This window comes from Podarcis bocagei, assembly GCF_964188305.1.
Source record: "Podarcis bocagei genome assembly, chromosome: 16".
In the NCBI taxonomy this organism is placed as follows: Eukaryota; Metazoa; Chordata; class Lepidosauria; order Squamata; family Lacertidae; genus Podarcis; species Podarcis bocagei.
The window spans coordinates 21355161-21371224 of record NC_138142.1 but is presented as its reverse complement, the minus strand read 5'-3'; the positions used below and the strand labels follow the sequence as shown (position 1 = coordinate 21371224).

At 45.7% G+C, this 16064-nt stretch overlaps 1 protein-coding gene and 1 pseudogene across 5 annotated transcripts in view; one reads left to right on the top strand and one right to left on the bottom strand.

Moving 5' to 3' along the window:
* The window catches only part of PXN (paxillin), a 77275-nt gene that overhangs the window by 9296 nt on the left and 51915 nt on the right, over positions 1 to 16064 (bottom strand). For 2 of the 4 annotated variants that reach the window (XM_081174736.1, XM_081174737.1), the window contains 9 exons: positions 14857 to 14954; positions 13722 to 13861; positions 12870 to 13071; positions 11334 to 11469; positions 7116 to 8069; positions 5680 to 5946; positions 4350 to 4727; positions 3423 to 3491; positions 331 to 501 (listed from right to left, as the gene is read on the bottom strand). In XM_081174736.1, coding sequence (XP_081030862.1) covers positions 331 to 501; positions 3423 to 3491; positions 4350 to 4727; positions 5680 to 5946; positions 7116 to 8069; positions 11334 to 11469; positions 12870 to 13071; positions 13722 to 13861; positions 14857 to 14954 — 2415 coding nt within the window. Of the gene's footprint in view, positions 1 to 132; positions 201 to 330; positions 502 to 3422; positions 3492 to 4349; positions 4728 to 5679; positions 5947 to 7115; positions 8070 to 11333; positions 11470 to 12869; positions 13072 to 13721; positions 13862 to 14856; positions 14955 to 16064 lie in introns of all 4 variants that reach the window. The other 2 variants (XM_081174738.1, XM_081174739.1) reach the window with 2 other exon arrangements.
* LOC308576039 (protein S100-A6 pseudogene) lies at positions 1001 to 1398 on the top strand (annotated as a pseudogene). The gene has a single exon. The product of its transcript is annotated as a protein S100-A6 pseudogene (transcript).

The following is a 16064-nucleotide window of genomic DNA, read 5'->3' as shown; positions in this document are numbered from 1 at the left end:
GCTCCACCTCTCAAGTATGGGCATCATATGTGTGACAAAGACATCAAAAAGCACAGAGTCTAGAACAAATGAGAGAGAACGTTCTACTAACAGGTGGATCCCTGGACTGGGGTAGCATGAAAACTGAATTACCTATCATCTCAGAAGAGGGCAGTCCCTCATGGGCAGGGTAGAGGTCACTGGAGGAGCTTACAGCGTACCTAGCCAGTGGATAAATAGAGTACTTCAGTTTCTTCAGCATCGCCAGTCCGTTCATCCATATGATTTTTTAAAGCCCTCCCAGTTGTAGCTTGAGACTCTCAACAAGTGGGGGTTGTCCTTCACACTCACCTGTCCAGCAATTGGCTTCTTGCAGGCTCCACATACACCTTTGGCAACTGTTGCTACCCCGAGTTTATGCAAGTCTGACTGGAGGCTTCCGAGCATGCTATCCAACTGGCTGCCGGGCTTTGGAGAAGTCGTGGATGGGTAGTTGTTCCCACCTTTCCCTTGGGACATGAACTGCAACAACAGAGAGTCAAAGCAGAGACTATTAAAGTTAAGAACCATGCTAGAGTTCTTCTCTACCTGTGGAAGTTCGCTGAGCCATCTCCTGCCTCCATTAACATATAACAGGAAGGACAGTGTAATTGCAGAAGCTGGTGAAGGGATCACAGCGAAGGCTAGGATGAATGGTTTCCAGCAGTTTTGTCAGAGCAAGTCTCCTCGAATCAACAGACCCATGGATTAGGTAGTCACAAGAAAAGGCTCTTCCCATAGGCAGATTAAAGAAAATGGGAAGGCTGTTTGAGCTCAGAGCATGTTTTCAAGTTTCCCAAGGTAAACACAACAAAACTGTATTCCTAAATTAGATTTCTCCGCCAGTGCCAGAATATGCAAGACATCCACACAATGACAATTCCAGCTCTAACATCAGCCCAAGGAATGTGTGACTTGGTTTAAGATCGTGAGATGTTACACCACAGTGTACTTTTGATTATAACACAGTCTATTGGTGGACCACTTCTCTTCCTGCCACTCAGCACTGGGCCATCTTGCTTCTGATCTCTCACCATGGCGGCACCTCTTGACCAAGCTATTGGCATGCTGGTTGTCACCTTCCACAATTACACCGGCAAGGATGGCGATAAGAACGCCCTAAGCAAGAAGGAATTGAAGGAGCTGATACAGAAGGAGCTCACCATTGGACCGAAACTGCAGGATGCAGAGATATATGCATTAATGAAAGATCTGGACCGCAATGGGGACCAAGTGGTGAACTTCCAGGAATACGTCACTTTCCTGGGTGCCCTGGCAATGATTTACAATGAAGCTTTGAGTTCGTAAATGTATACCCCGGTGGGGTGGGGTGTCGTGGTTCGGGATTATACCTCTGTAGGCTGTTTCATGTCAAAAAAAAAAGTTTTGTAAAAAAACAAAAACAAAACAAAACATGGTCTATTGCTGTAAATCCTTCTGTTCCAATTAACACATGGGGTGCAGGGAGGGTTGGCAGATGGGAAGCGTGTGCTGTTCTACAAGTCACACCTCACACTTACAAGAGTCTTTGATCCTCGCACATGTACACACTAACTTCGCTCTGCGTTTCTAGGGTTAAAGCAGAGATGGGGAAGCTTTGGGCCCTCCAGATGCTATTGAGCTACAACTCCCATCATCTCTTAAATTTGCTTCTGATGTTTTATCGTTTTTACCAATTTTTAAATTTGGTTTTATTTTATTTTAAATTGTATTCTTATTACGGAAAGGGTTTGCCACTTCGGAGGAAAGGGCAGCATATAAATTTAATAAAACAAATAAATTAATCAAGCATCTAGAGAACATCAGGTTGGTGAAGGCTGCTCTGTGTGATGCCAAAGGACACAGAGCCGGTATTAGTCATGTACACGGCGGAACTTTTATTTAATACATTTGTCTTCCACATTTATTATTTATTGATTATGTTGGCTATCTAACTTTTCCTCCAGCGAGCTCAAGGTACGACATGCATCCCCTGCCCCATTTTATACTCACAATAACCCTGTGAGGTAGTGTCAGGGAACTGCCATCGGAGCTAGAGGCGGAGGGAAGGCTCCAGAGGGATGCCGGAGAGGGTCCCAGTAGGGAGAGGGGCAGCCCATTTGCTGGGGAAGGAAATCAGCGTAACACCAGTGGAGAAGGGGGGCAGATGGGGGGAATCAGAGAGGAGGCTCCAAGACTCCTCGCTGGAGACCAGCGGAGAGAGTACGGGTCCTCCGCTGCCCACACCCTCCCTGCGCAGAAGGCTTCCGCGCAGGGAGACTAGGCGGAGACTAGGCGTCAAAGAATTTTTGTGCTGGAAGATGTTCAAGAAACGCCCACTGACGGATTCTGCCAGCGACTGAGACAGTCACGATGCTAGAGGCTGTTCAGTCAGAAAGGGTTCAACCAGGTAACCTAGCCAGGAGTGGCGGCAACTTACGCACGAGCAACCCCTAAACCCATTACAGGTAGGTTAGGCTAAGAAATTGTGACAGGCCAACAGTCACGCAGTGAGCTTCATGAGTGGGTGGGGATTTCAACCCAGGTCTGCCAGGTCCTAGCCCAACACTCTAACCACTACACCATATTCTTCCATGAATGAAACCAAGGTGCTGTAAATACAAGTCTCCCATCAATACACTGAATGGGCTCAGACCTGCTTAGCTCCAAAAAGGTTGCTGTATAAAATGTTTTCAAACTATTCCCCCTGGACTTTTACTGACTTGGTTAGAATGACAGGTTTACATGCAAGTCTGCAAATATTAGTAGTCTGTTTGTTTGTTTATTTCTTACTAGCCCACCTGATCACACATGTTAGTTAGTCATGGCCTGAAAAGAGAGAGTAAGCCAGATTTTGCACATCTTTTCCTGCTTGGTTAACCTGTGGTCAGTTTTTACTTGCCATAGGTGACTGGTGATTGATAAGACTGGGGCGGAGCATGCAGTTCTCCCAGAAAATGATTCTACTTTATTCTTGTGATATACATATGTTCAAGCAACACAGCAAAAAATAAAGGACAAGTCCTAACAAACATATATTCTCTTCCCTGGGATTGTTAAATATATTTGAGCATTTGATACCTTGTTTAAAAATGCCTCGCTCAATACATGCTGGGAAGACATTCATACTTTTTACTTGGTAAACTGCATGAACGTTTGTTGCTTCTTCTCCATTCTCCAGCCACTAAACTCACGTCCTTGAACAGGTCATGCCACAAGCTCTCAAAAATCATGCTGGTTTCAAGAGACCTACTGTTGCTTCCCCGTACTAATTAGAAACAAGCAGGCTGAGCCTTAGGAAAAAGCACAAAATTGCATTTCTGCGGAAAACTTGCAATTCTACCAATGCAAGAATCAAATCTATGCCAAGAGAAGTGTTTCCCACACACCATGCTACAGAAAAAAAGAGAGAGAGGATTCCCTGCCTTCTCAGGAGTGGGAGGACGAACGGCAAGAACTTGGGAGCCCCAGTCCGGAGGTGGAGCATACGAGACCTGAAAAGCATAATTCACAGTGAGTCCTAGCAGGCTGAAAGCTGCAGTGATGTGAGAAAGCCAGCAGAAAGGCCACTGGACGTGGATTCAGGGAAAATCCTGCACCCCAGTCCTAGCTAAGTCATGAAGGGCTAAAGAGTCCAAACCTTCACATCTGTGAAATGGAAATAATGGCTGTCCATTAAATGTATTACAAAGGTGTGTGAGATTAGGAAAGTCTATCTCGGCTTTATACATAAGGTGTGGGTTTACCACACATAACCTGTGTGCAGCCTTTTTTCTACAGTGAACTGGAACTGATCATTGCCATTTGATGGAGAAAGTTGAGCACTCAGCTATGTGGCATACAGGTGGTTCTGCAGCACTTTTAAAAATAAAAACACCAGCATGGAGCAAGTATGCAACCATACTAAAACCATGGAGCATGAGGATTCGTAGGAAAAGCTCAGGTGCTCCCAAAAACCCTTGAACAGCTCACGAAGGCAATAAGTTTCTACGAGCCACAGAGAGACACATAGTAAGCTGCCTTACACAGACCGCTTCGTGCATCTAGCTCAGTCTTCACCCAACCGCTGCCCGCAATGTGGGCCATGCACTATTCCATTTGTGGCACTACTCCCAACTCCGCACACATGGCAGAGTATACTCATGTGTACTTAGCACCACTATGAAAGCTAAAATGTGTTTTCTGTCCTGAGCATCCAAATAGTTGCTCTTCCCTGTGAGCTCAGAATAAGCTTACGCCCAAACATTCAGTCTAAGAGGAGGACCCCCCCCCCAAATGAACAACCTTGTATCTGCTGGGCTCACATTGGCACTATTCTAGTAAGTCAGGAGCCCAAAGAAAGGAGACCATGCCTGTTCTGGTGGGAAGAATGAATCTTCATCCGTTTGACAACCAACTGACACCACCATCTTGGGAGGAGAGGCCACTTCAACTGGTTCTGCTGGGATCTGTGCCTGGGAAGGGGGGCATTCCTCCAGAAGCATTTCCCACTGGAGCAGAGGGTGAGGAGGTGGAGCTGATGGCACATAGCGCAGGTGGGGGACGTGCACAGATGGCGGTGGTGGCGGCGGCAAGGGAGGAGGTGGCGGCGGAGGGTGAGGGAGAGGAGGAGAGAAGGCAGCCTTGACAGAGGCAGCCTTTGAAACATCTTTAGGAAACTGTGGTGGGGGAGAGGGTGGAACAGCAATTGTCCTTCTTAGAGGGAGGGGTGACTCTGCAGGAATTATAACCTAGGAAGGAAGCAGGAAGAAAATATAAACAAGTCCAGAGGCACTTAGTCCAGAGGAATTGCACAGACCAAGGGGGAGAAAACATGAAATGAAAGAAGTGACTCACTCCTGAGTGTAGAGCCTTAGTCTGGACGCAAAACAAGCAGAAATTATAAAAAACTAATCCAATAATCAAGTATAATCAAACATGAGGGGGAATAATAGCCAGAATCTGCCTTTATGGACTTTCAATCTGCAGAAACCTATGTGGCAATGAAATCATGTTTCATTTAGTAAAAAATTGGAATATTGTTCTACTTCTGAGTGTGCCATACCTACAGAACAAAAATTAATAAATCCAGGGTCCCACACTCCTCATTTAAAATGCCTTCCAGTGAAAACAGGCAAGTTCCCATGTTCAAACAGAGGGATCTAGGTTACAAGCCAGCATGGAAAAACAGTAAGGGTGATCTGAGTCATCTAGACAAAAAGTAACTCTCCAGTAGGTTTCCAGCAGGTTTAACACTCAAGACACACTAAGACATTGCTGTTAATCATCTGGCCAACAAACCCATCTTGAATCCCCTTGCTTTCTCCTGGTGTTCAACGAAACAGTGGTGGTCAGGGGCGGATTCTTATTCATATAAGCATTCTGATGGCACATCTGTACTTTTCTCATTTCAGGAATTGCATGTGCTCATCTGCTACTCCAGAAGCTGGAGCTTGAGCTAGTCCCTGAGCATCCAGCATGGTTGATGCACACAGTAAGCTGTGAAGCTTACACAGCTGGCTGCTTCTCTTGGACCAAGAGGGTGAAAGGTAATTCCTGAGCATCTCGGTGATGTGGATTACCTCTCCACACTTGGAATGCTAACAAGTGCTGTACAGATGTGTTCTAAGCCATTTTCAATATACCAAATAGGAGACTCCTGGAGGAGAGACAAGAAAACCCACAAGGCATTACGCTCTCTACCTTTTCTACCTGCTGACTACCATCTTGCTCTTTCTTCTGTGGCCTGGAGATAATGATGACTCCCTCGGTCATCCAGTTGTCTGGGCTTCTCCACTCCTCCTGTTCAGGTTTGCTGATGCCCAACCTGTCTTGCAGTTCCTCAATCAAGCGGTCTTGGGAGACCGTCTTGTGAAATATGGCTGGGCCCAGCTTGCGCCGTGGCGAGAGATCGCGGCACATCGGGTGCACGTGGGAAGTCTCTTTTGTCTGCTTGATTACAGATTTTATCTTAACAGGAGGGAAATGGCAGTTTCAGTACAAGAGCTGCAGTGGTAACAAAAACACAGGATGCACACGCTTCAAGCTCAAGAACAGTTAGTGACCAGGAGCAGGAAAAACAGCAGCCATTGCCTCTTCGAGGGGAGGGATGAAAACAACAACAAATCCTTTTGGCCCATCCCCAAGCAGCAAGTCAACCTTGAGAAAGGTCTTCCAAGGTCAGCCATGTCAGCTGAACAAACAGAACTGATTACAGAGAGCAAATAATTTGTTGCAGTAGGGGAAGGGCCATGGCTCAGTAGTTTACATGCTCTGCATGCAAAAAGGTCCCTGGTTCAATCCCCAGCATATCCAGGTAGGGCTGGAAAAGCCTGACACCCTGAAGAGCTGCTCTTGCTAGACAGCATGGACAATACTGAGCTAACTGGACCAATGGCCTGACTCATTGTAAGGTGGCGTCCTATGTTCCAAGGCCAAATGTGCTAGATCAAGTGTTAGGAACAGCTTTAAAACACCACAACCAATGGCAGTATCTTCATGCACAGAGCACTGTAAATTCATGGAGGTGCTGGACTATCCCGCCCTGCCAACTCAGTGAGAGCATCAAGGTGTACATATTCATCAAGGTGTGAACCTCCCTGAGACCTGCGGGTATAGGGCAGGATACAAATTTAATAATTAATAATATTCATAATAATTCCATAGGTAGGAGAACAGATGCAGCATCAAAACAGTCTAGTTTATGGTGGTTTGATTTTCTTGTAGCTTGACCTTTTATAGGTAATGTTCCACCACACCAGTTGTGCAAAACAATCTAGCAAGTGGGTGGCTGTTAGGAAGAGATCCATTGAGCTCTAATTGTTATAAGCTTCCAAGGCCCTCTCTCTCTCCAGGCCACACTTTCCACTACTAAGAGGGATGAAAGTGGCTGGTATGTCTTCACAACGCTATGGGAGCATTGGGGCCAACGTGCAAAGGGTTGCCATGAAAGTTGTTTCCCTGCAGCATTTTCCCAGTTCACAGTCCCATGCAGCTGCTACTAAGTCTCACTTCAGAGAAGCATGCAAAGCAGCTTAATTCAGAGGGCTCAAAAGCACACCATGCACAGCCAAATGAGATGCACCGGCAGAAGAAATCCACACTAGCTCACTCGCCACAACATGCACTTTGATGCCTGCCTGGCCTGACGTAGAAATCCTCTCCACAGGAATCTTGCAAGAAGGAATCAGATCCATTTCCTCTTTCCAGGTATTTCCCGTCGACCCTGGAGCAGCTGCTACGCAGGAGAGTGGCTCTTTCCATTCACCCGTTGGAGCATTCTGAAGGCTGTTTTTCCTAGGCATCCTCTCTGGACCTTGCCTCTTCTCAGCAACATCAGGACAGCTGCTTGCCCTGACTGGATCTTGGACTTCAGCACCATGCAGTATGTTCTGGCCCAAGTGGCTTCTGGTACCTGGACAGTTCTCCCATTGATCAACACTCAAAGGACCAGGTCTGTGCATTGTTGGCATGAGGTGAGGTGCTTTACAGTTGTTCAGATCATCCAAAGCTCCTTTGTTGATACCAATCCCTTTGTGAGCATCAGCTGCTGGATCAAACACAGGTTCCAACTCTTGTGGCACTGGCACTTTCACCTTGCTACTTATGCAGGAGTTTGAAACAAGCATTGTTGCAGCCTGGGTTTCATCTCTCGGCTCATCCCTCCAAGGTCCTTTTGGCTCTGCAAGCCTCTGATTCAGGGTTCCTACATCAGAATGAATGGGCAATGATTCCACCTTGGAAAATGAGAGAAGTTTCACATTGGAAATGGACTCTCTGCTTGGTCCGTCTGAGCTTGTGAGAGTAGCAGAGGTCTCTGGGTGCAGTGGCTCAGTCCAGAGTCTGGAAGGGGTGATGAGAGATTGCTCTTGAATCACAGCAGTGACTGGGCTGTTGCTTTCCTCTTCAATATGGAGCACTTCCAATGGGAGAGGTACCAGAGGGAACAGAACACCCTCAGAATGGCCCATGGCTTGCTGCTTTGAGGTAGTCGGGAAAGATATACTAGGAAGCACATGGGCTGCATCTGAGCCAACTGGGCCAGGAAGTAGCTCCAGGGAGGGTTCAGAGATCAGTGATATGGTAGAAGAGGTCTGTGAGAAGATAAAGAAATGTGGGAGGGGAGAAAGGATGGAAACAGAATTGAAGGAAGAGGAAGAAGAGGAAAGGAGGAGTAGGGAAGTGATGGGGGAAAGGAAAATGGCTCTAACCTAAGGCTAGCCAGAAGGAACAAGAAGGCAGAATGGAAATCTGGAAAGGGTGCTGCGATTTCTTACAATAGGCAGCCAGCAAGCACTGTTTTGTCTCTGTCCTCCCCTCTTCACAGAACTAGGTCACCCAAGTCGGTTATACCAGAAACCAACCCGGAAGCCAACAATCACTTGACATAACTGTGACACATGAGCCGCAAGCTTGCTCAAGAAGCCACCATCCCCACCACACACAGACACACCACTGCTTGCTCAGGTAGCAATGAAAGTGAAGGCTTGGAGGACCTGCAACAGAAGATTCTAGGGACATGCTCATCCTCATGCAACTGGATCCACAAGAAAAGAGATACGGGCCAGAGACTGCATCCCTTTAAACCAAACAACAATGCTCTGTTCTGAATCCACATGTTCAGTCTCACGTGCACAACAAACTTTAGAGGGAATAATGAATGCCCATCATTCAGGAAGGGGAAGATCTGACAAACTTATTGACTGCAATTCAACCATTTCTTTAACTAGTACTGCATGTTTGCTGTCATCTCCACAAGCACAGAGAAAAAGGGCTAGAGATGTACAGTTCAGCTTCTCAAAAATAATTGCTTACACAGGGGCGGGGAGAGAGATATTTTTAGCTTTTAGGTTTGCAGTTATGGGTTATTTTGTATCTTATTTTGTTTGCAATTATGGACTATTTTATATCTTATTTTAATTTTGCTAGTTATGCTGAATTTCTTGTGACAATCAAGTGGGCTACAATTAGCATTCTTTTAAGTTAAAATATCTGTTTTTACTGTTAGTGTTGCTGTTGCTTTTCTAAATCTGAAGGGGGAGTGTCACAGAGGACAGCAGCAACCAAACTAATCTATCAACAAAATGGGCATCTCTTTTTTTGAAAAGAAGAAAGAAGAACAAGAAAAAGCACCAAGCTGTTCCAGCTGTTCTTCTACGGTAGTTGCAAGACACACAAGAGCACAGGAAAACGTAACTGTGAGCTGTCAGAGTGATTAGCATGGGGAAGCAGCAGGGTTGTGGCTAGGGGGTGGTGAGGTGGGCCCCCGCCAGGGGCGCAGATGAGGGTAGGGTACAAAATCGGCTTCAAAATATGTCTATAAATAAAACTATTGATTACTGCCTCATCAGAAAAGGTTTTTAATAGAGGGTGAATTGAATGGGTTGGGGTTGGAGGAGAGGCGGAAAGAAGAGCTTGTCTAAGGCTAGGGGGTGCAATCTGGATGGTTATTCCAGGGACGCAAAATCACCTAGCTATGGCTCTGGGAAGCAGTTGAGTTTCTCACAAAAATACTACTACTTATATATTTTACTTCATGTCTCAGGGTTCCATAAATGATAGAAGCTCACTCTTTTTTAAATAAAATAAAAACTGAAAGCTGGGGATCTGGCGATTATGGTTCATCTCTGCAGGTGCTCAAATCCTGAACCTCACCACTCTCCTCTGTATTCACACTTTCACAATCTCTCACCCATGTTCTGTCCTCGTGTTCTGCACCTCTACCTACCTAAAAAGGTAAAGGTATCCCTGACCATTAGGTCCAGCCGTGACCGACTCTGGGGTTGCGGCGCTCATCTCGCTTTATTGGCCAAGGGATACAGCTTCCGGGTCATGTGGCCCACATGACTAAGCCGCTTCTGGCGAACCAGAGCAGCACACGAAAACGGTGTTTACCTTCCTGCTGAAGCGGTACCTATTTATCTACTTGCACTTTGACGTGCTTTTGAACTGCTAGGTTGGCAGGAGCAGGGACCTAGCAATGGGAGCTCACCCCATTGCGGGGATTCGAACCACCGACCTTCTGATCAGAAAGTCCTAGGCTCTGTGGTTTAAGCCACAGCACCACCCGCTTCCCCTAGCCTACTGCTTTTTCTTTTACAGCATCAAATGAAGCTCACACTACTCTCACCAAAGAAGGGGTCCTTCTCATGGTATTATTCTTGAAGCCTGAACCTATCCTCTTCTCTCTCTGTGTGTGTGGCTTCTCCCCCACCCCTTATCCAACAGGCATGTCTGTCTCTTCTGCTACTTCTCAGGCTGTCTCCTCTATGTTGTTCTTGGCAAGGAGCCATTCCATCCCAAAAGCTGCAAGTTCCTATATGACATGTGTTGTAGTTCTTGCCCCCCCCCCATTTGCTGGGTAAAATGTGAATTTAACACCTCATAACTTTACTTGTAATAAGTTGTTTTTCATCAATACAGAAAAGGACAACGCTCCTATGACTTCCTTGGATTTTTCACTGAATTTTAATCAGCAAAAAAGGAAGAACTGGAGGTTTGCTACATGCACACGGAAAAGATCACAAACAGGTGAAAACTGCACATATTGAAACTGTTCTATCCCAGACTTTTCTTAACAGATTCTTTTGGACACTCAAGAGAATGCTCCCACAACGGCATTATCATGGTTTTGTGTTGAACTTCGCATGTGAAAGGTTGCCATCTACTCCCTCACCCTTGTGAACTTGTGAATAGGAGAGATTAAAAATACCATTCTTAGTGGTATCTTCTTAACATATATTTTAATCTATTTTTAGTTTATCACTGATTTTATTTTTTGAAATATTTTAAACACTTGTTTTTAAACTGTTTTAACCAATTGTTTTATTATTTTAAAAATGACTTCCTGGTTGTTGGTTTTTTTGCAATCAAGCACTGCGTAAATTACACACACAATTCTGGTTTTAGCGCACTTGCTCAGAATTTCTTCTCTCCCATCCTGTCTTTTGGGTTTATTGGGGGGGGGGCAGGGAGCAGGGCTGAGTGTTCCTGCATATTTAGCAAGGTATGCATGAGATGTGCAAACTAGTATACGGTATGTGTGACTGAAGAAACTGTATTTCCTTGAATAGACAGCTCAGTTCTTAAATCAGTAGAAGAAAAAGATTGTGCTGTGTACAGCTTGTGAGGCATGCCACATGAGGGCAAGAATGGATCCATGCATCACAGACCCAAAAGTCCAGGGTCTTAATAGATGTGCCGCCAGTGTAGAGCTCGCTCTAAGACACGAACACCAAAAGGAGGAATGGGGGTGGTCCTATATGCAGCAGGGTGAGGAGAGGGGTTCAGGAAAATAAAAGTGGAGGCGACACACTGACAAGTGAGTGGGAAAGGAATGAATGGTATTGACTGGGTACCTTGAAGTCAGAAAGTGAAGCCATCAGCTCATCCAGTTCTCTTGTGGCTGATGAGGCAGATATGCGAGTCTGTTGCTGGCTGGAGGTGACCCGCTGGGGGCTGCTCATCTCACCCTGATTCACAGTGATAGCTGGACTAAGGGAAAGATGGAAGACAGTCACACACTGCTAAGAAGAGGGAGGTGGCCATTTCTTCCCAAGGACACTCAGCAAGGCTTCCTCCCTGCCTCCCACCGAACTGTTTTATCCACAATCTTCCTGCTTGTATCTGGCTCCTGTCACACAGAAAATAAAAACTGTGGATCCTTTTGGAGACTGGTACACTCTCCTGTTGAGGCATGCATGGGCACAACTATCTATTACGTTCAGATCTGGTTGAACCTGGGCCTGGTTTGAGGATACACAAAGCTGCCTTATACCAAGTCAAACCATTGGGTTCATTTAACTCAGTAGTTAGTTCATCTAACATGGATTGGCAGTGGGTTTTAGATGAGGTTTTCTCCCAGCCCTACCTGTAGATGCCAATGGTTGAACATGGGACCTTCTGCATGCAAATCAGCAGCTCTATCACTGAGCTATGGCCCCTTCCCTTTCATAGGAGGCTGCCTTGTACAGAGTCAGACCATGGGTCCATCTAGCCCAGTACTCTCTCCAGCTACTGGCAGCAGCTCTCCAAGGTCTCTCCGAACCCTAACTGGAGATGCTGGAAGTTGAAAGAGAGCTACTGTATATAACTGAAACAGAGCTGCTCTCTCTCAAACACAGTGCCTTCTAAGAGACACTTCCATTGTTTTCTCTGCCCTCAAGCCTCTGCCTCCTGATCTTTTAATTAATTAAAATTAATTAATTAAAAATTAATTAATTAAAATTTTCTCTCTCTTTAATTAAAAATTCTCTTTTTCTTTCTTTCTCCCTCTCTCTCAACAGTCATAGCTGCGGAACCTTGTTGCTTTCAGCTCTGTAACATGTACAAAGCCCACCTTTTTCTTCTTCCTGAATGATGTAATGCTCTCGAGCACACTCATTATTTGCTTGCAGTGATTACTGCAACACTTCTCAGCTTTCCGGTTTCCTCTCAGAAACCTCTTTCCTCCCTCTTGAATTCTGCAGCTTACTTAACCCATTCTGCTGACACAATATGCTCCCCTTTCCTCTACACTGGCTTCCTTTTTCCTCTCCCTAGTTAAGCTTCCACTATTGACCTTTAAATGTCGTCAGTCTCTTTATCTTTTTTCTCAGACCCACTCTTGTAAACTGCAAAATCACACCAATCCGTTCCCTGGTTGTGTTTTTTCACCCTTGCTGCTCCTGCTCATGAGAGCACTTCACCTCTTGGTGAAATTTGTTGACCCTTGACACAACCCATGGGCCCCAGTTTTCCATTTCTTCTTTGGAAAGAAGTTCCCCTTCTCTTTTGAGGAACCAGAAACTGGCCCATGTTGCATTCTCTGACGTGAAACACCACTGCTTCCTGCACCGCCCTGGGAGCCCCCGCATTATAGTGGGAAGGGAGAAAGTGGTCAAGTTGTTACTCACACTGGACTGGGCACAGAGCTTTCCAGTTCATCCAAAAGGCTCTCCACGCTAGGGCACACGTCCTCAATGCCGTGCCCTCCATTCCGCTTGGGCTTCTCCTTCGGTGGGGTTGCTGATTGTGTGCTCAAAGAGGTAGTGTTCTCTGGGACACCGTAGTGAGATCCAGTCCCACCAGGCAATGAAGGGCTCCTAGTGGCTTCATCTTATAAGCAGAAAGACACAGGAAATGGTTTTATTCATTTTATTTATTCAAAAGGAAATGCATGCATGCATGCATGCTTGCTTGCTTGCTTGCTTGCTTGCTTGCTTGTAATAGAACCAACCTCTAAATGTTTTACAAGAAAAATTATCGAGGGGGGAAACAACCACCTTAAAAAACAAGCAATCAAAGAAGATATCTAAAAGATAATTCAGATCAAGAGTAAACTTTAGGGAGATTAAAGAACATGTCAGCATTTTCTGTGTCTGGATAGGCTTTGCTTAAAGAAAATGTTTTCAGTAGGCAGCAAAAAAATTACAATAAAAGCATCTGCCTGGTGTAAATAGGCAGGGAGCTCCGAATTATAGGTACCGTCATGCTAAAAGACCCATTTGCTACAAGTGCAGAATGAATATTATGTGGCACTGCAGTTCCCTGTACTTTAATTCCTCAAATTATAACTTAAGGACTACTTGGGGACCACCAAAATGTGTGTCTTCTCCAAGTCTGCAGGCATCTCAGTTACACTGGGAGTCAGAGCGCAGCATGTGCATGGGGCAGGCAACAGATCCAGGATCAGGGGACAGGATTTTGACTCCCGCCATCCAATTTACCTATGATTGTCCTGTGCTGCCAGAGCTATTGCTTCCTACCTGGTGCATAGCCGCTGGGAGGGTTGTGCTGAACGGCATTCAGTTCCAGTAGCAGTCGGTCCAGTTCTGACAGGTTATTGCCTAGCGAAGAGCTCATCAGGGTGGGAGATGGTTCTGCAGACTTCTGCTTGTTGGGGAAACTGGTGTTCAAGGGATCAAAAGGAAAGCGAATTGATCACAAATCTTCTTATTAAATCTTGTTAAGCTACTTGCATTATAGGTTTGCAGGGATGGTTGCTGCTGTTTTTACTTCTATATAAAAGCAGTTCCAAGTCATCAAAAGTGATAAACCCCAAATGGCTTATTTGCATCCCATTTGTGGTTTTACTGTTGAGTTGGCAACGAGGGCTGATGCATCTAGAGTTCCACATGCAAAGCATGGGCTCCACCACAAAGTTATAGCCCTTCCCCAGAATATACCTGATGTGGAGCCCTCTCTTATTTCTCTCCTCAAAACCTACTGGGGGTGAGGGAACGTACAGCTTAATTCACTTGTCTTTATGGTACAAGGGAATTAAAACCTAAGTACATGTAATTGTTCTTGCCGGCATCCATCCAAGCTCCTCCCCATCACCTTTGCTTGCATTGCACCTTAAAGAGCCACTCTAGCCTCTAAGAACCATCACCATGGAGCTGCAGTTAGCTGCATATTCCTGAACTCACACACACAGAGCTTCGATTTATGATGCAGTCTGAGATGCCTTGGTGGCATTTTGCTAGATTGGCTTAAATAGTGTTTTTGTTTTATAGATTTTAAAATAACTTTGATTGGGAATGACAGCCACCCAAATCTCCATTTTACAGCTGGAGATACAGTGATCAAAACCCGATTACCGAAGGCAGATCGAAAATGAATGGCAAAGCAGAAAATAAAAATCCTGATCTCCTAACTCCGCTGTGCTAGAGAAAGTTAACTGCATTTCACCATCTCAAAATCCTGTTTATGGAATGTTATTCCACAAAGGCAGTAGGAAAAGATCCCCAAGAACTAGCTCTGAAGTGAAACAGGAAGTGGTATCAACATGGGTGCCCAATATTTTTGCGACCACCACAAGCGGAACCAGCTCCTGGCTTCACCATAAGCTTCTGAGTGTAGGGGGGATTTGGGAGAGTAAGCATGGGAATAGTGGGCTACCTGTAGACGTGCTCCTCTTCGCTTACACGTGAAGGAGAGATGGCACACTCTCTGGACACCGAAGTGCTGGAGCTGCACACAGGAGACTGGGACTGTGGCTGCAGAAAGAACCATTTGCACATTTCATTTAAATTTATTAGGAGAGAGACAGAGAGAGTGTATATGAGTCAAAACCTCTGTTCCAGAACCAGCTCTGTGCAAGAGACTTTCACCCAACTACTGTGCTGCCCATGGATCTTAGCACAAGTCTGTAGTCCTTTTTCAAATTCAAAGCACTGAATGAGGGCTGAGGAACCTTTTTCAACCCGAGGGCCACATGTACAACTTTCTGAGGGCCTCAAGTCAGTGGTGGACAGAGCCAGAGTCAAAAGTGAGGACAGCAACAAATGTCAATTTTACCTCTGCACAGTAGGCTACTTTCTACACACACTGTACACAACCTCTCTATATTTCTTCCAGACAAGCAAAAGGCAGAAACACCTGAAGTGCAAAGTAGAGGAGGGGATGGGTGTGGCCTGGGGAGAGTTCCAAGGGCCAGACAGAGAGACCTGGAGAGCCACTGTCAGCCCCTGGTATGAGGTTCCCCACCCCCATCCTATAAAATTGTCACATTAACACACAAAACTAAGTCAAAATGAGAAGGCTGCACTTGCAGACAACCCTCCTCCTGTGTCTTTGCGCCTCCCTTCCTGTTATATGAGCACTCAGACACTATGGTCAGAACAAGCCAGGATATGAAGCCACAGTTTGAAACTGGCTTAAAACCTGAATTTGTTTGGAAGCCACTGACCATAGTTTCCAGATCTGAACATAATGGGAAGATGGCTAAGATCTGAGTCTCGGATTTATGGCTTAGCACTGCAATGGAAACACAACCACTGTCACCGTAATCTTCACAGCAAGCCACCATTAAAATCCCTAGTGCAGATGTTGGCGAGGGAAAGGTTGGCAGGTAGTGGACTGCTTAAGGTCAGCTAGTATGTTCATAGCCAATGATGAATTTGGGTGGCTGACGGCTCACCGTCAGAGTAAAAACCAGGTTTTATATGGAGCTCTTCCTGACATTTAAAAAAGAAAAGAAAAGCAGCCATTGAAGACTGAAATCAAAGGCCAAGGAATGGCAAGTAACCCTTTCCCTGTCGGTTGCTGCCTCTCTCAGAATATTCTTCTCCCAAGTGCTCTTCCCACCCCCAAGAAAAGCAGCTTGA